At 41.5% G+C, this 23522-nt stretch overlaps 1 protein-coding gene across 2 annotated transcripts in view; it reads left to right on the top strand.

The window, feature by feature from the left end:
• The window catches only part of ARK2N (arkadia (RNF111) N-terminal like PKA signaling regulator 2N), a 56214-nt gene extending 40367 nt beyond the window's left edge, over positions 1–15847 (top strand). The window contains exons 3-6 of one of the 2 annotated variants that reach the window (XR_008819226.1): positions 3926–4108; positions 8120–8246; positions 9568–14228; positions 15620–15847. Coding sequence is in view for 1 of the 2 variants with exons in the window: in XM_056323246.1 (XP_056179221.1) it covers positions 3926–4108; positions 8120–8246; positions 9568–9757 (500 nt within the window). In the remaining variant the exon portion in view is untranslated. Of the gene's footprint in view, positions 1–3925; positions 4109–8119; positions 8247–9567 lie in introns of both variants that reach the window. The other variant, XM_056323246.1, reaches the window with a different exon arrangement.
• The last annotated feature ends 7675 nt before the right edge of the window (positions 15848–23522 follow it).

The following is a 23522-nucleotide window of genomic DNA, read 5'->3' as shown; positions in this document are numbered from 1 at the left end:
GATGAGTTTGGCACTACATGCCTGGATTTAAGAAAGCTAAAGAGAAATAATTACTTTAAAGGACTAAATTCCCATTCAGGTTCTGCTATATAATATTTTTTGTATTTCCTATGATAAAGTACTACTGTGTGTTTATACACGGCTGTTGCAGTGTAAAGGTATGGTGCTTCTTACAGGATTATTGCTTTTAACCTACAGCTGAAATTTTACAGTTGATTCCCCCTTTTTGCTTATCTTGCCATTATAATGAATTAAGGGATAATAGGAGCGTGGATCTTACAGCACAGTTTAGACCGCTGAATGTTGAGATGTGGCTCTATGAAAAGCATGGGAGCGACATTATTGAATTTTCTACTACACTGCAAGCTTCAAATGAAAGTTGATATGTGTGGACATGGATTTTTGTGCATGTGGTTTCTGTTCTCCTGAGGTCTCCTGAACTCAGGAGAATTCAGTTCTGAGCGGAATTAGTTTTGCTGAGCTGTGTAAATTAAGGGAGAATTGGACACTTGGAAGTGCTGTCCCCATGATGACCTCTGCCTCTGAATTCTTTTCTTAAAAAAAAAAAAAAAAAAAAAAAAAAAGGCAGTCTTTCCCTCCCCTTGTTAACATTAAATGTGGACAGCTGTATTTTGCTGCTGGTACTTATTAACTTTCAGCCTTGTCTTTTTCAAGCATTTATTGCTTTAGAAATGAATTAAAGCTTATCACCAGGGAAATGTAAGTCTTCCAGCTACCTTGCCTTCTCAAAAGATGCAATTTTTCTTGAATAGATTGTTTAAATTACTGACCAGGGAACCTCCTAATTGTCCTACATTAAATTTTGATTCTGGCATGGTTTGTTTTGATGTCTGTTTTTCTATCTGTTGAAATCCTGTTACAGTCAGTAATTAGGAGTGGTTCTATTGTAATTTATCATCTTTTCTTTACAACTATGGTTGTAGTTAATCCTTTTAATTTTTCAACCTGAAAGCATTTTTTTCACTTATTCCCTAGCTGAAGCCAGTTGTCTTTATTTCTTGGTACTACGCATTCACTTTGCATCACATCATTGGATGATCATGTCGTTGGCTAGGGAAGTAGTATTATATCCAAATTTAACCCCTCCAGTCCCATCCTCCTAGCACTGAAAAGGAAACAGGCTTTTGGGAATGGGGGATTTGTTAATATGTCTTTGCTGCAACTGTCATCTACTTGTAGTTGTTTACAATTTATTTATTGGTTTATTTATTGTTTGATATTTTTATTTAACACACACAGGCATTTATTGCTTATTTCTTGTATACAAGCTGGGCATCCTAGAATTTGTTACAGTGTCATGGCTGTTGTTTTGGCCTCGTTGGTCATTTACTGGTGATAGGTATGGGTGACCCTGGTGTCAGGGGCCTTTAATTTCCAAATCTGATCCTGAAAGGCAAGGCTGAGAAAAGGAAAAATAGATCTCTGCCGTTATTGCTTTGTAAATAGGCAGCTTTTTTTTTTCCAGATTGTTAAATTGGTGGCTATTACACTGAGAAATATAATTACAGTATGTTAACTATATTGAAAATATTTTTGTCTGATGTATACTAAATTTAAGCTAAGTTATAAGGTGTGCTGTTTGGAAGTGTGGAAGATACAAGAGTGGAGCTACAGATAACAAGTTTATGCTTGTATTTCCTACTGATGAAGACTTTCACACAAGTTATTTCTATGGGTAGGTGATGAGAATATCACTCTGCATGTATATACAATTATTATCCATTTTGCATGATTATACATGTAGGAGTGGTACAATTTTGACTTGAGACTTGGTACCTTTTGTCCTAATACAATTTTATTTGTGTAGACACGTCTAAAATCAAAAATTGCTTCTGCTTTTGGAGATCTTAGTAAAAAGCGAGAGAAACAAAGAGCTGAAGGAACAGCACATAGCTCCTGAAATTTTAGATAACACTGAAAAAATGGTCAAATAGTCAATATTGTACTTGACCCTCGTATCTTCTGCACTCGACTGTTTATTTTTATAGATCACATTATATGTGTTCATGCTGAACTCTGATGATAAGACTGAAAGAAAATATACCTCTCCTGATTCAGTCCAGTTGTAACCTCTGCATGTAATTTAATCATCGGCTTTCACAGATAATTAACTGAACATCAGCCAGCTTAATTTTGAATTGGTTTTCCATTATTTTGTAATCACCTTTTACAAAGACAAAGATTGCCTTTCAGTTAATTATCAGGACTTCTTTTCCAGTCACAATCATCATTCCATGTTGTGAACAGTTTGGTCTTTAATACATTGGCATTTAACTACCCATTTATTTTTGTCAGGTCTGTTTTAAGTTTGTAATATAACATTGTTTTATGAAATTGTTGTTTTGGAAGCAGGTCTGATCAGAAATATTTTGTGAATTTCTTCATACCTTGTTGCAAACCTGCTCTTTAGTATGACTTAAGCAATATGGTCATGCTTTAATAAAGTGTGTTGCTAATCACAGAATAGGTGTTTCTTAAAATAGTGGGTTGAATTATGTATCAGAGACCAAGTGAAAAAAAATATCCCAAACCCACCCTAAAAACCTCAGTATAAACAGCTTTTCAGAGAACTAAATTTGAAACTTCTAGTTCATCATGTTATTTTTCTTTAACACTCCTAAAAGAAACCTGTCTTTCCTGAAAAGGCTTTTCATTTTTTTCTTTGTGACTTTTAAAGGTTTCTTTAGTCATTTTGTAACTCTGAAGGTCCTATCTTCCTAAACATAATATTAGTTTATGATTTATTTTATATTATCCCATACAAATTACACCCTCTATGTATCATATCCCTAACAGAAAAGTCCTGTGACCACTCACCTGCCAGAACTTCCTTGGAGTTAAAGAATAAAGCTGCTGAGCTTTGGCCCAACTTTTTCTATTTCGTGTTTGTTTTTGTGGATGAAGTCTTGGCCCAAAGAAAGTTTTGATTTTCTCATTTGGGAAGTGGGAACTCCAGCCACTTTGATCCACTCTGAGTCAATAAGCTGTGGCTGAGAGGAGGCACTTGAGTTAAAATGTGCATCCTTTCAGAATTGCAATATTTACCCGTTCTCTCTGCTTCTACATTAATCTTTGTCTTGAATTTGATTTTTTTTCTGAGCCTCTTCTGTTTCTAGCGTGATTTCCAATCATTCCTCACAAAGAAAATAGTCTGTTCTAACAAAATAGACCAAAAATAGCTTTTTCTTATTCCTCAAGAACAGATACCAGAATCTTGTAAGCAACTTTCTTTCCCTCTTCCCCCCCCTTTGCTTTGGTGGCCAAAAATGCATATGGTAATCATAGTGAATTAGAAGTATATTTATCACTGGACATTATAGTTTTGTTTCTTGTTGATTATAAAAAAGAAAAAAAACAAACCAAAAACATTGCTATTTTGAAAATCTCCCCTGCCCTTGACAGTTAAATGTTATGAAAGGAAAGTTGCCTAATGTTAAATTTATTGTCATTGGATCATTTATATAAAAAAGTTAGTTTTAATCATTCAACCCTAAAGTAATGTAAGCTGCCACTTGACTTTTGTAAAATTCTCTAGATAAGTATCTTGTCTTGCCAAATTTAATGTCCTGTAATGTTTTTTATTTTATTTTAAACTGAAGGCTTTATCCTTTTAAGATTGTAAATGTAATGTTGTCAGATATGGAGATGTTTGTGTTAATGTAAAAGATAATACACGAATAACTGATACTTTGATAAATGTGTTTTTCTTACATTTGTGTTTTCTGTGTATGCAAAGGTTAAAATGTCTCTGTAATCTCAGACTTTGTTCGTTAACTGAAGTTTAATCATATAATTTATAGTTCTTTAAGAGAGATTGCATTAACCCTTAAACAAATTAGTTGTACTTTTAAGTCTCTTTCACAGTATGTTGACTTTTAATCCACATTGCTTTTCTCTCCTGCAGATGGACCTCCAGTTGTAGCTCATTATGATATATCAGACACAAATTCAGACCCAGAGGTGGTAAACGTCGACAATCTGTTGGCGGCTGCAGTAGTTCAAGAGCACAGTAATTCTTTAGGAAATCAAGATTTGGGATCTACCTGGAGAACCAGAGGGCTGCTAGATGAACTGAGTGCTGATACAGGTTTGTTTAAATTCTCTTCCTCTGACATTTGTTCCAGCGTCTCAGTTGGTGTCTCTCCCTTTCTTGCTTTCAGTATTTTTGTAGTTTATACAGCTTTAAAAGCTCCCTGTGTAGATTTTGCAATAAAACAGTACAGGTGCGTATTAAAAAGGTCTGACATTTATTCCAAAAGATGACTGATAAAAATTGACAAAGATTCCTGCAGTATATTTCTGACACTAATTTTCTTAATTATTTTTCTTCTTCCTTTTCCTTTAATTGTTACTCAGAACTTAGGTCTGGAGTTTTGGTGGTAGTGTTCTTAAAAATAAAATGAGCTAAGCTTGTTACTGAATGGTTGATTATGATGACCTGTGCCACCAGCTAGTAAACTGATTGTAATCGCATTTCAGTAATTGTAATTGTATGTGCATGTCTTTTTTTGTTTGTCTCTTTATTTCTTTAAAATACAAGTATTAATTATTCCTGTACTCTTATCTACATTTCTAACATACTTTAGAAAATTGGACAGACCAGCATCAGATAAAGATGAAGGGTGAAAAGGTGCTGGTAAGTGGGCTTAGCATCAAGGTACAACAAAGAGATTTCCTTCAAGGAAGCAGGAGCAGGAATACTTGGAAGAATTTAGAGAGGATCACGTAGATCATAAAAATTGTTCAGCTTCACTAAGTGCTTGCAAGTCTTCGCTAACGGAAGAGTTAAACAAAATGTGAAATGCTACTGTGTTTTGGATACAGAGAGCTAACAGAATATTTTCTATTTTCTTCATCCCATAGCCTTATATGCTAACATATTGCCTTCCTTTCCACTCATTTCTTTAATACCCATGTTAAGACTTTTAGCTGCGTAAGACACAAGAGCCTTGCCTGCAGTGGTGGAACACAGCAGTTTTTTGTTTTGTGCTGTTTCCTAAACATAAGCCTGCCAAAGGGCACCTACGTTGGAAGTATCCAGGTCACTCTGAGCTACTTTTCAGTGTCTATAAGGCTTAAAGAAACACAAGTATGTGGCTGATTTTGAAACAGGTGTTCCATTATTACAGAGTGGACAAGTCCGTTATTTCAATATGAGAATCTCTGTTGCATTATTTGCACTGTGCTCTCTGGCTGGCTGATGTTCCAGCCTTTTTGCAGCTAGCCAGTGTTTTCCAAGCTCACTGGTATTGCTTGCAGGATAGCAGCTGGCTCATAGCTATTTGACCCCTAACAAGCCCACTCCTTTATTAAGTGATTTATTGAACGATTAGAATAGCTGAAATTATCTTTATTATATAGCACTAATGGATTGACACTTCAAAGGAGTGTAAGGAGACAAAAAGTAATAATTCAAGCTTTCTTCTACTCTTCGTTTATGGAAATGCTGCAGTGCAGGCAGAAATTTGTCCTCCTCCACCTATATCCAAGGGGACTTGCAAGGAAGAGATTGCCAGGTAAAAGAAAACTAGAAAACTTCAGGAAACTTCTTCATCTCTGACCCTATGGGAATGTGTCCATATGCATCTGCTCCTGGTGCTGCAGCCACGTCAGTGCTAAAAAGATGAATCTTTTTCACTTCATACATACACCTTGCCCCAGAGCCCTGTAGCCTCAGTACACTTCTGACTGCGCATTTGTCAGTACTGGCTTCTCCTTACCATGTCTAGGATTGCACATTTGGAAAGCTGAATTTTCACATCTTGCGCCGTGTTCACAAATGTAATCTTCAGCCAGTATCTAGTTTAACAGATGTTAAATGATGTGTTCCCGTGGGAAAACAGCACCATAAGCTTTATCTAAATGAAAAATCTTATTAGAACACACTATCACATCTTTGTGCATGGGCAAATATTTTGGGCTGTTTTGCAAACCCTGATGTTGTAGGGCAAACAAAACATTTTCTTTGGGAGTCATCCTAGTGTTTGTGCAAAGAAATTAGCAGCATAGGCATGTTATTAGGCATTAAATTTGTATGGCCCGAGGCTGTAAATCTATCTGTATGCTATAATCCTGATTTACACTCAGCTACTCTTGCAATATTTACTCTGCTGATCATGGTTTCTTTACTTCTTTTTTTTTGGTCTAAACTTAAAGCTGTGGTAATACAGAGTAGCTCTTTTGGGGCTCCCATTTATACCTCTAGGGGTTCATTTTGGGGCTGTTTAAGAGCTGGGCTGCTTTACCTCTCTGCCAGATGTTACCCTGTGTAGCAAAGGGTGCAGAATAATGGTATGTCATGAATACATTAATACAACATACTAAGGCAGGTTGATGTGCATACCAGTTTGCGTGAATCGATAACCGAGGATTGTGTTACTCTTCCCCTGCCTGTGCCGTAGCAGCAGCGATGGTCAGGAGCGGGGCGATGCAAATCACAGGGGTGGTGATCATGTAAAGCTCCCAGTTTGCATCACCAGCACATGAACCGAAGCCCCTGGGCACTTCAATTTCATGTTTCACAGTGTGCCCAGCCACTTCTATTAAGAAATATGCATGACCCATTTTGGGACTTTCTGGCAGTCAGTGATATTTGCCAAGATATGTTCAGCTGAACTGTAACGTTAGGAAAAGTCTAACTGGGCTGTTAATTCGTTTTAAGTCCAGCTGACAAATCTTTTTTGTCTTGTGAGGTGGAAACCTCTCCTTCGGGTACATGTCAGCACACAGATTTCCTTCCTTTGCTGACTCTGATCAGATGTTGCACCAAGGGTCTTCACTTTCCAAAAGCTGAATGTACAGTATGGTCTCTTGTCCCTCCATTTGCTTGCATCTTTTCCAAGTCCTTTAAGCAGTTATGAGAAGGTTTCCCTGGTGCTTGTTGATTTCATCTCTCTGTGTCCTCTTGATCCACCTGGAGGTATAATCAATTCTGCATGTTCAAACACCTTTGAAATTCTATGGATTGTTATTGCATCCTCCTCCTCCTCTCATCTTTGAAGAGGTGTCCAGTCAAACTAGATATGCATAATATATTCAACTAATCTCAATTTTCCTGCTCAACAAGTGGTTCTTCCCCTGTGTAACAGAGCTGAGTGAGTGGTTTCCAAGAAGTAGGTAGTGTCATCTGCTTCAGGGCTGCCCCGTGTCCCCCACATTACTGCTAAAGAGAGACGCTAGAGTGAATTATTTTTTTTTAAAGGAAAAAAAGAAGTTACCTCTTTTTATTGAAGTCTTATTTTTAATTTTTTTAAAATTTATTTTCTGTAAAACAAATAATAATTTTGGCTGGTTTGTGTTTTCCATGCAAGTATTATTTAGTATGTCACAACACAGCTTCACTAATTGTGGGGAAGAACCTTCTTATCTGTACTTGACAGAAAAGACAAAACCTGCCACGCTCATTGTGAGTGTTTAGAGAGGACTTGTTTGACAGACTGAGGAACTGGATAGCATTGAGGAACAGTAATAAAAAAACATCTCTGCTGTAGATGGAATTTATGAAAAACAGGGTTGTTCTCCCCCCCCCCCCCCCCAAGTATTTGTAATAATGTTAGAACAGATGTTTGAAGCAGCATGACCAGAAACTGATGGGTTTGTTGGTTTTTTTTTTTATTTACCAGCTTCACCTATTTAAAAAACAAAAAAAGAAAGGAAAATTAATTTTCCTTGGTGCGTGTGATGTTTCTGTCCAGCCTATAGGTTTTGTTTGCCACAGTATCGTTGAGTTTGATTTATTGACAATAGATTATCTTGTTTCTTTATTTTGAAGAGGTTTGGGCACAGTCTTAACTTGTAGCATTGCCATAAAATAACAGCTGGAAAGCCTAATTACATAGTGTTCTTGATGCAGTAGTTGGGCTTTGTTCACATTTGTGTAGGAACACCATCCCTAGAGCTGTTGAGACTGGATAAATCCAGTGGTCATCCAGTATCAAGTGATGAACTGAAAGTTGGGTAACTTAATCTAATAAGATTTTCCACTCTCAGTGTTTTGTTCTTTTTTTTTTTATTAGCTTGGGAAATTCCTTTTCCAGCTGATTTCTGAGTTGTGTGAGCTGTTAAACATCAGCTGTGTTTGCATCTTCCCCACCTGTAGGTCATTTGGATCGAGGCTTCCTTGCAAGTGACAAAACCTCTTCTGGTAATGTCCAGATCAATGAAGAAATTAATATCGCCTCTTCTGATAGCGAAGTAGAGATTGTTGGAGTTCAGGAACATGTCAGGTATGAATTCCTTTTTTCTTGCTCTAATATTTCATTGATTTTTATCAGAATATCTCTATTGCCAAAATCAATAAGAAAAAACCTGCTGACTTCCACTTCTGTAGTTATCCATCCATGACTGATGCCCAAAAGGTATCTGATGCCTGATGCCATACCATGACTGATGCCCAAGGTTGCACTTGTTTTCTCTATTCCGCTGATTATGATGCTGTCTCGATGTGTTTTTCTTTAGAATGTTATCAAATTGATAAGTATCTGGCTTGAGCTTGTGTTTTGATATCAAACATTAACAGTCTAAACATACGTAGTATTAAAACACCCAATATTGAGATACCAGATTCATATACATCAGGGATTTGGATTTTAAAGGCATAGTGTTAATATGCAAATCTATAAATGAAAATATTTATGTGGTTTCTTGTTTCCTTTCAATGTTTCACATTAAAGACCCCAGTAAATTCTTGTCATCGCTTTGTTATACAATAAAATTAGTGTATCTTTCGTGGGTTTTTTCTAATTATTATTATTATTCAGTTGTTACATATCTATTATGAATATAATAGGTAAAAATAGTGTGCAAATAAATAGATGCGTACCTCACTTCAGCAAGGCACTTGTTTGTGTGCTTATCTTTAAATATATGATTTGGTCTCATCGACTATAATCACTGAAAGCTTAAATGTTTTGCTGAAGTGGGGCTGTACTGTTAGCAGTGAGCATTTCCCAGCGTGTTTGTAGTTTTTAGTTAAGACCACCAAAGAAAAATCAAATGTAATGGCGGTAATAATGTAATTACATCTCTTTTGTAAGTATTGTAATGAAAGTATCATTATGTCCTTACTTTAACATGGTTTCAATCTCATGTAGAAAGATAGCTTTTCTCTTTGTCTCATCAAGCCTTACTTAAAATTTTTCTCTTTTTAAAAGTCCAGTGGGTAAAACTGCTAGTAGGAAACTACAGTTCTGAATAATGTGTGGTACTACACGTGATGGGGCAGACCTCTTCAGGATCCTTGGGACCCATGCACATATTTTGTAAGGAATATCACTTTACACCCACTGGCAGAATTCAGTTCTTAAAAATAATTTAATCACCACCACCCCCTCCCAAGTTTAAGTTTAGTCTCAGCTTTGTTTACATATTTAAATGGACTTAGATGTCATATTAAGATGTCATGGACTCTACAAATGGAAAATCCACAAGGACATTTTGGAGAGAGTCATGTTAACAAGATGCTAAGTGATAAAACACTGCAGCTGAGAATCTTGTGTGTGAATTCAATAGTAGCTTTAATCCTTTGTGGTTTTTGCCTTGCTACAGGTGTGTGCATCCCAGGGGAGGCGTGATTCAGAGTGTGTCTTCCTGGAAGCATGGCTCAGGCTCACAGTACATAAACACTCAGCAAACACAGTCATGGACAGCTGTGACTCCCCAGCAGAATTGGTCTTCACCCCCAGAAGTAGTAGACCTCACTTTGGATGAGGATACCAGACACAAATATCTACTGTAATGCAGTGTCACTGTGTTTCTGTCCCCACCCCTTCTCCCCTTTGTGGCACAGAAGTTCATTGTTAAAGCTTCAGCAGCCCTGTTCCTGGCATTATAAAATTCAAAGTCGTGAAGCTTTTCATTTCTGTAAGAATGTAGTATAATTTCAGGATCATTTAAAACGGTATTGCCTTCTCGAAGGGGGATTCCTCCCAGAATTCAAACCCAATAGCACCCAATTTAAAACACATCTACAGTTACTAACCTGTGTGTGGTCATCTGAAGAAATAACTGTGTGCAAACTTACATCCTCCCACGCTTTCCCACCTCCAGCTTCAGAACATTTTTAATTTATTGGTATATTGAGTTTGTTAGTAAAGTTAGTGTTTGCTGTGTGAGCATCAATGATTTTGAGAAATGCTGTGTCCTCACTGATTTCAGTGGAACTGGGGGTATTGAACACTTCCGAAAATTGGGCCAAGAGTATTTATACCCAAGCTGATTTGGTTATGTTACCAGCAGGAGGGACTGTCTTTAATACAAACGGCCCATAACATGCACTGAACAGCTTTAAATTAAAGGATTTTTATTTTCAATGTAATATATAGTTTACACTCTTTTCAGTGCTGAGTCTTCTGTCTACTTGACTACTGCTGTGTTTCACTGATCATTTCCCACAGCTTGTTACGGTTTAACATAGGAATAGTAGTGACTTAGTAGCAGCTGATTATTGCAAAAGCACAGGGAAAAGAAAAGTAATAAAAAGGCCCAGCATCCCTCCCCTTCTTAAATATAGCTGAATTTTTTTACCTATATCAGAGTCTTGCCTGGAGTAGGAGAGTAATGGAACATTTTGTAGTCCTCATTTCTACTATTGCTTATTTGCTTTGGTGACCATCTAAAAAAAACCCCCAAAACCCCAACAACAACAAAAAAAACCCACAAAAAAAACCCAATTTCCAAAGCTCCAGTCTGGCAAAGCACTTTAGTAGCTGCCTGGTGTTTAGCTTGGCCAGTTTGCTGAAATTTGTGGGGCCATTCGAGTGCTTAAAGCTCTGTCCTAAAAGATGTTGCAGGATCAGGTCTTAAGGTTGTGATTTTTTTCCTTTTTAAAACTGGATCTGCACAGTTTTCCTGGCTTTAGGACATATCCTTTATCCTGGTTTTAGAAGTGGTTTTAGGGTATGATCCAGGAAACACTTTCTACCAGAATATTCACCAAAATCCATGGAACTACTTTAGCAGGCTGTAGTTTCTGTAGCGTATATGGAAATTCCTGCTCCTCATCTCTCATTTTGAGCCTTTCTCAAGGCAAAAAACAAAGATTAGACTTTAACAAGATGATATTCACTTTAAAATCTATTGTGCAATTAAAATGTTCCTTTGTATTCCAATTGTTTCTAGTGGGAATTTTGTACAACAGTATTGTCAGATGTTTTTTGCCGTGTAAGGCTGAACAGGCAGTAGTCAGGACATGGGAAGTTCTGTTTTCTTTTTGCATTGGCTGGTTTCTAAATTTATTTGGCTTCCAATAATTTTATCTGCGGGGGAAAAAAAAATACTTATCTTGTCATATAACTTAAAGAAAAAAAAAACAAACCAAAAACCACAACAACCCAGCAGTGTTAACAAACAGCTTTTTCTTTAATAAGCAGAATGGTTCTAACTGCACTTTAGAGAACAGCTAGGTAAAGGATTGATACTCCAGTTTCAGGCTTTCTAAAACATTGAACTTAAGTGTGTTTTATGGCCAGAAAAATGTATGTGGTGCTTCTAGTGACCGATTTCTTTCTCTGGGGGTGGGAGGGAGGGAGCAAAGTGTGGATGGAGCCCATTTGCATTGTGGTAGGGAAAAGCCCTGTACTGTTGGGGTACTCTATCAGTAGTGGCTGTCCATCTTTTTCTCCTTGTATTTTAGTCATGCGACTCGGCCGTCATTTTAGTGGGCTAGCACACATGCTGTGTAAAGGTAACTTTGGAACAGTGACTTCATGTGGCTGCTTTTTCCTGTTTCACAGTCTTTAAAATATCAGTTTTGAAGAAAGATGCAGGGACCCATTTGTAGTTCTTCCATGAAAAATGCAAACTCAGTCTCTTGTTTTTCAGTTTGTATATGATGTGACTTCCATGTATATATAAAAATGACTGCGTCCTAACCAAACTTCTTCCAATTGTGCACTGTGTTTGTTTAAACAATTCATGTATTATAGTCTGATGCAGGTTTTTATTTAAAACACTACATGTTTTCTCTTATTCCTAACAAATTTGAAAGGGTAGTGATCTCAAAACCACAATCACTGGATAGTTAGGAAGCGGTTATGTTTTGGGGTTGGGTTTTTTTTGTTTGTTTTTTAAGAGAGCAAAAGGTGCCTGGATGGTTTTGCTCTTCTCAGCAGGAAAGAGAAACATTAGCCCGTTGTATGGCTAAGAACCAATGCACTTGAGGCCTGATCCAGAACCCATTGGAGTTGGTGCGGGGCTTTCCGTCGACTTTAGTGTGCATTGGCTCAAGCCCTTCATGGTTTAGCAGTTACTGAATTGCTGAAACTTGGAATCTTCTGTAGTGAAGACAAATCATTGCTTAGAATATAAATGTTTAAAACGTGCGACTCTAGTTAAAAAATTTGATTCTTCTCGACACTCATTATTTAGTTCTCATTTTCCATCTAGTATTTAATGGTCTTTGGAGAAAATAATAATAATAAAACAGAGTGTTATATATATATAAATATATATATTTTTGGTGCAAGATGAGACCTTCTGTTTTTTGAAACAAGTCTGTAGCATAAAGGTTAAACTATTTTAAGATAAAATAAAATAGAATGCATTATTTAAGCAATATAAATTTGTTTGGGATTTCTTTTCCACTTTCATTAATTGTGCTGCTGTTTGTCACATTTCCAAAGTAAAACCTTAAGCTCTGTGAATGAGATACAGTTGCCTGAATTCAGCAGTTTTCCCTGCTGTAACGTGTTTCATTTTGAACATCCAGAATGTAAACGTGATTTCCTGACTGCAAAAGCTTGCTTTTATCTCCTGGACCAGGGCAGGACCACTTCTGCTACCTGCTGCTGGTGGGGGATGCCAGGGGATGCACAGGTAGCAGTAATGATGAGGTGCTGCCCGTCGTGCTCCACAGAATCCCTTCTAGGGATGCAGTTTCTGCACAGCTTCCATCTCCCTAACACGCCACTGTCCTTTAGGTGTCTGAGCAACCTTCATACCAGTATTTCTCCAACTGACATCCTCACAGCTGTCTTCTGCTGGTCAGTGAGGCCAGTGTTATACTCAGATGTTCTCACACAGATGGAAAAAAGCTGACAAGCTCATATTTGCTGCTGTTTGAGATGGTCTGCACATCAGACCACCTATGAAGTAATGGGCAGGTCCTCGTAGAGCACGAGAGATGGTGCCAGGCTGAACAGCGTTCAAAGAACCACTAAAGTCTGCTGGGGAATTGGCAGCCGCAAGGCAAGAGAGGGATGGTGAGCGTAAGTACGCACTGTGCTAAACTTAGGGACCCACTGCCAGTCTTCTCCATAGCCAATATGAAAATAGGAATAATCATAAAATCCTTTACATTTCCAGCCAAATATAAGGGAGTTGGCTTTAGTTCTGATGGTTTTTATCACGTGAGAAGGCTCTCAGTGGTGCGAATAAGGAGAGCTATTTATCAGTGTAATTTAAATGTCAGGATGGATACCAAGAGTGAAGTGAGTCTGTTCTTCAGCCCCACTGAGTTCTTGGCTTTTGTGAAGCTTGAAAATACAAATTCTGGGTCTGGTGGTGGCTGTGGAAGTGGACTCTAGACTCGGATTTTTTCATGTATTATCTACCAGCTGAGGGAGAACAGTGCTGTGGAATTTGGTGTAGGTGTAGGAAGAGGAGAGCTGAGGTATGCCCTGAATCTTTTTTTTCCCCTCCCTTCCATCAGCAAGAGATGCCCAGAGTCTTTAGACTTTAGGATACACCACATGGAAAGTCTGAAATTCCTTCTGCAGCACTCGGCACATCCCTCATGGCTCGGGATGCTTTGCTTTTATGTAGGAGCCACTTGGCTTTGTGGGAATTGTCATTTCCGGGGTGATACATGAACTGACAAGAAGTAGCCAAACAGGTTAGATTTTGTATTGCTTTCCCCAGTGAATTTGTTGCAACGCAGAGTAATTTTGTGGCTGAAAATTTAGTTTGTCTGCCTTGAAATGAGGAATGCAAGGGTTTTGCTAAGTGGATTAGTTCCCCGGTTCCCTGGAGAATCTGTAAGTGGTGTCCTTCACTGAGTGTATCACCTCCATTTGCTGAAATACTACTTGTTTTTCCCTCTCCTTTTTAGGGCCATCATCTGTGCACATCAACTGCTGTGGCTTTCTCTCCAGAGCATCACAGGGATACAGTTTCCCTTCTGTCTGCAGAGGAAAGGAGAAGCACGCCTGCAAAAGGCAAACTCCCAACAGACAAACCCTGCATTTATTTTTGTCTTTGGTGCAAGTAAGGTGAGCATCCTCCTTTTACTGAAACTGAACAGCCGATGAGGATCCAACCGCCCCCGCCAACAGGTCTTTATCTTGATACCAGGGAATTTATGAAAAATAAATGTGTTTCTGAAAGTCCTTACACCTACTGATTCATAAATGCCCCTTAAAAGTTTTCTCCTGGAGCTGGTTAGTCATCTGGATTTGCAATTCAGTTTAAAATTAGAATTGAGTGCCAACTACTGAGAAGGAAGGATCTTTCAGACAGTAAATCTTGGGGCAAAGCTGGAGTGGGCAGGGGAAAACTCTCTGAAAGTTTAATTTCAGATAATTTTCTACATTTACTAGCTGCATCAGCAGTTTGGGGTGAATCCAGGGCAACCACTTCAGAGCTGGAAAAAGAAGCAAGAGTCCCCTGTCAAATCCAGTTTTCATTGTTGTAGGTGATGCAAATTGGTTGCAGAACTCCTGGAGCCTGACTTGCTTTTCCAGGGGGGTTCCTAAGTGTGTGTGCCTCTGACAAAATGCCACCTCGCACAGCTGAGGATCGCATTTGCTTTGTCCATGGTTTCATAGCATTGACAGCTTTTGGCTGGCCCGTGACCAAGGACATCCAAACCCTTCCCGTTTTCTTTCTGCCAGGCCCTTGTGTGTCTACCTTAAACTTGACATTGCTGAACTCCAATGTCACATCCATCACTCTGGCTCATCTGACCTCATCCACGCCTTCCAGTATTGACAGTGCTGCTGCACAACTCTGTGATCAGCAGGTTTTAGTCAAAATCTCCAACCTGACATGTCAAAGTCACTCATAAAAATGACTGTCCGTTGCTTCCTTGGAAATGCATTTTTTCTAATGTTTCCACCAGCAGATTTAATTATCTGCATCCTAAAATACACTTGTTTTTTCCTCCATCGTTACGATAGCCCTCTGGATGCCTCAGCGTTTGGCAGCGTGGACCTCCAGGGGAGGCTGTCATTTTGAAGCAGGGCATGTTCAAATCCCCCGCTCTGGGGTTGTAGATGCATAGGAGATGTTTATCTGTGGTGTTATGAGCTGGCAGTGGTCCTGTAAACCCAAAGAGGAGCTTTCAAGTCAGAGATGGTTGGGCTGAAGTGATTCTTTTAAGATTCTAATGGGAAACGTGTCACTCATGTTATGTGTTCTCACTCAAAGCTCATCTCACCTGACACAGGATATGACAGAGATTCACGAAAGAGTAATTTTCTTGCTTTCCCCCATGGTTATGCTTCCCATTTGGGTCCATTTATTCACACTCTGCCTGGACTGTGTGTGACAAAACCACCAAATAAAAATACCCCTCACAAGAGCTCTGCCAGTTGCTGGCCAAGCACCTCAGATCTATTTTCTGACATCTCACTAACATCTCCCTTCTGCTAACGTTTTACAGCTCTAATGGGATCCATCATCTGCACGAAGAGCCAAGGCGAAGCTCTCTGCGACGTGGCAACATGCTGGAAACCACCTCTTGGCTGGGCTTCCCTTCTCCTGGTCAGCAGCACATTCCCGAGAGGAGGATACCCCTACGCATCTCTCTTGCTCAGAGCAGCAAGAGGGAAGGACACCCTAAGGAAGTCATTTTGCACTTAAATAAAGTGGTGATGTGGGTTAATGAATAGATTTGAGCAAAGCAGTGTTTTTTTCTGAGCATTTGGGGTTAACTCTTGCAGGGGAGGGACTGCACTTGCTCAGCTTCCCATCTCCGTTGCATGGGAGTGGGGAATGATGGAGGCATCCTCACAACATGGGGTACCAACAAGGATGGGACCCATGGGAGTGGGATGTCATCAATGGCGGCGGGTGGGTGACTCCTGAACTGCTCCTCCAGCTTTGCCTCTTGCTTCTGCAGGAGATCCCCAACCCCTGGGCAGGAGGGTCAGCACGGTAAAGTGATGTGGCCAAAACCTTGGCTTGTAAACCCATCCCTGGTAGGGATAGTCTCTGATTTCCTCAGCAAAGGTGGGAGATGGGTCCTACCTGTCTGAGATGCATCCCAAGGAGGAAAAAACGCAGGTTTTGGGTATTTTGTCAACTCATTTTTGTTTTTAATGGTTCTTTATGCGTGCTGGGTCTTTTCTTGGATTGTTAGTGTCATGTTTCCAATCCCATGCTGGACAGGCAGTGACGGGAGCTCACCCCCGGTCTGTGGAAGGACCAGAGCTCATCAGAGAACTGAGTTTAGCTCCTGACAGGTAAGAGAGATTATCTGGACAAAATCCTGGTGGACAAACAGATGTGGGAGCAGCAGCTTGCAGAAACACCCTCATTTCTGTGCTTGGCCCAACCAGCCACCCTAATACTTCTCATTAAAAAAATGTTCCTGAAACAATGAAAAATCCAATCATTGGGAGTTGCTGTGTGTCCACAGAGCAGGTCTGGCCTAGGAAAAGCCAGACGTGGGAGCCAGGAGCATGTCAGGGTGGCGGTGTACGTACAGTGCAACCTTCCCCAGGGACTCGGGTCCAGGTGGAGGTTTGCACCAACAACCCCAGGATGTACTAACCAGACACTCAACCCGTCCCTCAACACTTTACACAATCTTGGGGCTTTTTGGTGTCTGTCGGCTGCAGGGGAGGTGAGAAGCTGCTGAAATGACCATGCATTACTTAGGCTGGAGCAAGTAAGCAGATGCCTTCCCTTGAATAATTGAAGACTCGGTGTTTACCTGTGCTAATGTACTCACCATGGGTGTGTTGTAGATGTATTCTTGACAGCAAGCATCAGACAGCACCAATACAGCCCTTGGACTCCTCTTGTGCACCCAAGCCCATGCCACCACCTCAGACCCTGACATACGATGCTTGGGACATGAGTAAGAGACCAGAGAGCAGCATGCTGCCCTTCTGCTGCCGCAGGGACATACAGAACTGGTCTCAATATTATTCTTCATTCAGTTAGGGTTTTTTTTTTTCCATCTTATTTCCATCAGTCAGGGTGGGTTCCCCCATGGTTTGAAGACCACTGTCCCCTGCAGAGGTGGGGAGATGGGTGCAGGTAGCCTTGGAGGTAACCCAGGGCAGACTCAAGCCATTCAGTCAACAGCAGGAAGGTGAAGAGCAGGCTGGAGGATTAAGACACCCGCAGCAGAAGACAAAAGGGTGAGTAAATCCTAATGAAAAGAGGGATAACTTCAAAAGGCAGCTCACAGCATGCCTCAACATGCCTTGGCGAGTTGAAAAATTCTTAATTCAACTCCTCCATTGCAAAAAGAGGATGAGCCCCTGGTGCACACCTGACAGTCCTTCCACACCACCTGAGAGCATGTGAGGACCTCTTCTGTGGCTGGGATACTACTAAAACATAGTCTCAGGCCATTAAAAACCCCAACCCACTTGGAGCTGCAGAACCACTGGCTCCTTCTGTGATATCTCCTTCCTCCAGCTGCTTGATAAGAGGAAGAATTAGGGCAATTTTTAAAGCAGTCCCACCTGGGCATGGCAAAAGGTAGGGAGCATGCTTTCCAGGATGGTATGAGCTCTCTGCCAGCCAAAGAAGTGGTGTTGCAATGCTTTTTATAGCCTGGTAACCAGCAGCATTGCATGCTACAGCTGAGTTTTTGGAGGGGCGATGCTGAGCTCCCCCATCTTTTGATGGCCAGTGTGAGGTATTGCCCTGGACCAGCACTCTCAGCTTGTGCAGGGTATAGCAAAACTCAAAAATGCTCAGAAAAGTTATCCAAAATACTTCAAAATTAGCTTTACACTCTCATCTTCCCCTTCCTCGTGTCCCAGGGAAGAATCTCATTGATTCCTGATGCTCCAGGCTCGGCCTGACCTGCCCCTACCCCCATGGATAGGCTTGCAGGGGGGCTGTGTGGGTGGAGGTGAGGGCTTTCAGCAGCATCCAGTCTGCAAAAGAGATAATATTAATGATTTTTAAGGCAATTCCCGACATTTTAGCTCAGAAAGGCTGGGCTGGAAGCAGCCCGTGGGAAGGCACTAGATGGCACCAAAGCCGGAGGATACAGGCTCCGGGCTGCCATCGCATCCTCCCCTGTGTCCCCCAGAACGGGGGAAAGTGCCCCCCAAAACAGGCAAAAAGGCTTGTGGATGTGAAAAGACCGATCTTTTTTGTTTTCCTAAGCATGCCAGACTCGGTCGACTTGCCCAGACCCTGCCCACGCAGCCAGCATCCATCCCATGGCAGGGAAACGGGCCCTGGGAAGAGTAAAAGAAATCAAATCATCTGGACGTAATGCTGAAATTAAATTGCCCAGCTGTGATTTCAAGGTAATTAACTACTGATGAGTCTGACTGAGGGTTGTTTCTCCAGGTGTTGAGCCTTGGAGCTGGGAATGTGGACAGGGACTGTCGACCTTGCCTTATTTTCGGTTAGTGCAAAGCCACCTTGAGAGCAAGGAGTGGATTTCATAAATAAAATATTGCAAAATCCTTGATTAGTGACAGAAATTGGGTTTGGCAGCAAGGCTGCTGCTGAGCATGTTGCCAGAAGGGGGCTTTCCTTCCACCCTGACTCTTATACCGGCCAGGGTTGCATCCCAAAGCCACTGCTGTGGGGAGCTGACGGGATGCCGGGATGGCAAGAGCATCCGGGATCACCAAGGAAATTACACCAAAACCTCTGCTCCCCAAAAATATGGGTAGGACAGAAGAGAAAGGATAAATGTAGGGCCATTCTTGAAATAGGGTGATGTGAAATAGCCTAAAGCCCAATCTCTGCCCTCTCTGTAGGGGGTCAGAGGGTCGATGTCAAGGATGTGTGCTTAAAAGTGTAATTCGAAGGAAGTATTTCATCAGCCCCAATATCTTGCTCTGAACTCAGTGCAGCTCATGTTTTGCAACAACTATCACACGTCAGGAGAATGACTTTGTTTTGTAGGCTGCCATACCCCAGCAAATGGAGAATGAAATTCCTCAAAGCAAATTCTATTTTAACAAAATGATGAGACATAAATGGGGGCATCATAGAATCGTTTAGGTTGGAAAAGACCTTTAAGATAATAAAATCCAACTGTTAACCCAGCACTGCCAAGCCCACCACTAAACCATGTCCCTGAGCTTCGCATCTACACATCTTTTAAATCCCCCCAGGGCTGGTGCCTCCAGCCCCACCGGGCAGCCTGTGCCAGGCCTTGGCCACCCTTTCCGTGATGGGATTTTCCCTCATTCCCAACCAAAACCTCCCCCGGCACAATGTGAGGCCATTCCCTCTCATCCTGTCGCTTGTTCCCTGGGAGAAGAGCCCGACCCCCCTGGCTCCAGCCCCTCTCAGGGGGTTGTAGGGAGCCAGAAGGTCTCCCCTCAGCCCCCCCCCCCCCTCGGATAAAACAAGGTATTAGACAAAGGAGAAAGAGCAACCTGGTAACTGCACACAGCAAGAAGAAACCCACCTTCTTCCACCAAGCCATTCCTATCAAGTTGTCCCACCAGTTTGCATCTAACATGGATTTCCATTTCTGTACAGGGACGTGCTATTTTCCTTATTTCTTGGGCTATGTCCAGGACTGCCTCTCCGTTATCATCGATTTTTAGACAGCAATCTGATGTATTCCATTTTCCACATACTCCTCCTTCTTCAGCTAATAGATAATCCAGGGCTAATCTGTTTTGGTATACAGAGGCCCTGGTTTGTTTCTGTTGTTTAACGATCAATTCTAAAGCGGCTGAGGTTTTGTTAGTTATAACTTCTACTACAGCCTGTAGTCTGATAATCCGGTTCAACATATAATTAGGGGTTCGATATCCCCAACTTCCATCTTGTGCCCAAGTGGCTGGCCCATAGACCTGTATAATCATTTCAGGGGGCCATTCGTCTTCATCCCACCATTGGGTTCCCCCTATTTAATTTCTTTTTTATCGTCTCAGTTCATCATATACCGGGACTCCAAGTTCTTCCCCCTTTTTATCAGGTAGAAGAAAGAACCCAGGTTGTATTATTCCCAATGAACAACTACCCTTCCAATCAGGAGGCAATCCTGAATATGCCCTTTTTCCACATATCCAAAATAATCCTTCAGGAGCCTTCCAGAACTCCTGAGCTGTATTATTTAAGTTTTCCCAATATCAGGAGATCTCCGATACCCCTTTGTAGGGCCCTTCCTCTCCTGTGTAATTATACATTTTGGTGAGATTATTATATTCACATGAGTCACCTGTTTTATTCCAGTACCACATAGGCTTATCTGGGAACCACCATTCATGAATTCCATTATGGACCTTATATCTTGTGCAAGGTGAATCACCCACTCGTGTTTTCCACTGTTTTCCTTTTCGCCACAAACATTTATCCCCGATGGTCTCAGTGCTTAATATCCATCCTTCCGGTTTATCTCCCTTGTTTATTTTAGTATGATTCCAGAATAATAATACCTCGGGTCCTAAGAAACTCCCTTTCCATGGCCACTCCTCTGTTGTTAACGGCCCTCCACAAACCCAACATCTGGTTACATTCAGTTTCTGACTTATCTGCTCCCCTAAGTCTACAAATAAATTCTTTCCAAATTTTGGTAATTCTATTACATTCTCTAGTTGCTTCATGAGATTCTCATACAATTGCCCTGGCTGAAACTTTGATACTGGGGCAGGTTTCATTAGCATCTTAATTTTGTTCTGCACTAACTCCCTCTTTACCTGGTCTTGAAGCCCTCCTCCATCTGATATGTCCCAATGTCCAGCCTTGGAAAAACATATCCATTTCTTCCCTTTTGGGCATGTTAACCCATTTTTGTATCCTGATCTTCCCAAATTCTTAGCTACCCAATATTGCTGGTTCCCCACCGTACAGGTGTCGGCCTGATTCGACTTGTAACATACACCATTTACAAAGGTATGAGTCGCAAGAACCAGCTTGTCTTCTCCCACGGAGAAACACATCTTGCATGCATCGACTACATGAACTTTCTCCAAGCACAAGTATATTCGGGAGAAGAATCACTATTAGAAATTCAAAGCAAAACATAACTCCACTCACTTTCCCTGGCTTGTGAGGTTGCTTCTCACAGCCGGTATGCAGTATCTTCGTGGCGGCAAGTATAGCGATCGCTTAAATTTCTATTTTGCACTTGTTTCAGTCTTGCGGTCTCCAAGCAAAATGCTGGTGGCATTCGCTTATTACTGTGTTCCAGTTTTCCTCAGTCACCTCCCATAACTGAGGAACCAGCAATTCCCACCCACAGAGGAGAGTCTCTATTCTACACTCATCCCATCTCACTCCTCCTAGTTTGAGTCGGTGGTTAAAGCGCCAACACTTAGGGCAAAACCAACTTCTTTTGGTAGCATGGCAATACCAGCATTGACTACAATCTATACAGATACATCTTGTCCATGCCCAGCGTTTGGATGTAACAGGCAGGGTATAAAAGCAGGATGTGGAAAAGGGGCCAGTTCTTCCCGCAAATGAGGATACAGTGGGTGATGCACCTTATACAAGTCACAAGCAAGTGCAAACGTTTGATTTCCTACTGCATATAGTCCAGACCTCCCTGACTGTAAAGGTATCCTCCCCTCCCACAGGGAATGCCACAGCCTGGAAAGCTGTCCCACTTCTTTTTGAAACCAGTGGCAAATTCAAAACTCTTTTTCCTTAGGTTCGTCAATTCGTAAGTTTCCTGGATTGTTTTGATTCATCAATTGATCCTTCATTTGAGGGTCACCTTGGTGTCACCAGGCGGGGAAGTCACAACCCAATGATCGGGTGCAGCCATCAGTCCTTTTATCCGGCTAATGTGTGTCCATCCTTTTTCTCTTGTTCGCGCTGCAAATTCAGTGGTCAGTAGAACCTGGAAAGGACCCTCCCATTAAGGGGTTAATGAATGTTCTTTCCAAATTTTGACTAATACCTGTGGATAACTGGCTAGCTGAAAAGGGTCACATAGACATAGTCCAGCTGGCTGGACAAAAATGCACATCGCTCTCAGCTTATCTGAAGTAAAGCAAAATACACTGTCTTTGGCTGTTCTTGTTACACAGTAACAGGAAGATTTTGGTGGGAAAAGAATGTTGCAGGTGGGAACAGATAACTACAGAAGAGAAACTAGGGGCGGGCTTGGTGTTTAGGCAACTAACCAATAATGAGCTTAACTTTTGTAATATGTATGAGCTAATTATAACAAGGCATAAAAGGTGACTGTATAAGAGACAATAAACGAAGTCTGCTGATCACTCATATTGAGCGACTGTGTCTTCCCTCCGTCGCAACAAATGGCGCCCGAACAGGGACCCTAGAGAGGGCTGAACCTGCGAGCCACGGTTCGACGGAGATTCGGGTACCGGTGCTGAAAGCAGCGCAGGAGGCGGAAGGGCACAGTCCCCGCGCCCGGGAGCACCTACAGAGGGTCCCGCCGGCCACGCGTCACCGAAGTCTCGCAAAGGCTGCAACAGCGCTGACGAAGGTATGGAGAGACAAGCGACGTATGATTCGCTCATATGCTTTTTAGAAAAGCGGAGCGTTCGGGACATAGATTGTAACAAGGAATTACCCGGGTTATTAGCGTATGGGATAGCATCCGGGACCCCCGCGGCAGCGGCGAGCGGCGGCGCGCGGCCCGGCAGGCCCCTTCCCGGCCGCGGTTTCTCTCCGAGGCGGCACCCCCCCCTCCACCCCCCCTCGCTCCGATCGGCGCCATGGCGATGCAAGCGGCCAAGCGAGCTGACATCTGGCTGCCCCCAGAGGTCAATCGGATCCTTTATATTCGGAACCTGCCGTATGAAATCACAGCGGAGGAAATGTAGGATATCTTTGGGAAATACGGACCTATTCGACAAATCAGAGTTGGAAACTCTCCTGAAACAAGAGGAACAGCTTAAGCTTCTCAAGGAAAAATACGGAATTGATTACAAACCCACCACCCCCACCCCCCCCAAAAAAAAAAAAAAAAAAAAAAAAAAGTGCTTCAGATGTCCCCTACAAGAAATGGGTTTCTGCTTTGAACTAGCAAACATCTCTGTGTTTAAAAAGAAGCCTTTTTGCCTTGATGGAGATAATTTATTCTGTATTCTGTATTTATGCTGTATTCTGAATGTGGAAATTGGTTGGGACTAGGAGGCTGGTTTAAAGGCATTTTGCAAACGGGATTATTATTTTTGATCGTTATTGTAATAATAGTTTCTTGATCAAAACCAGCCAACACTATTTGTAAGCATTAGGCATATCTGGAAGAGAATGCCTTTATTTGAATCAGCAGTTAAGGTGTAGTTTAGTCTGAGGCTGTGGTTTTATCTGCTTCTGGTGAATTTTTGAAGTGATGAAACCAGAGATACTAAGAGTTATGAGGTAATAAGGTAATAATCTAAGTAAGGGTGCTGTCTTTTATGTCTACAAGTGCAATATGCTTT

This window comes from Falco biarmicus, chromosome W, assembly GCF_023638135.1.
Source record: "Falco biarmicus isolate bFalBia1 chromosome W, bFalBia1.pri, whole genome shotgun sequence".
In the NCBI taxonomy this organism is placed as follows: Eukaryota; Metazoa; Chordata; class Aves; order Falconiformes; family Falconidae; genus Falco; species Falco biarmicus.
This window is presented reverse-complemented; position numbering and strand designations above follow the sequence as displayed.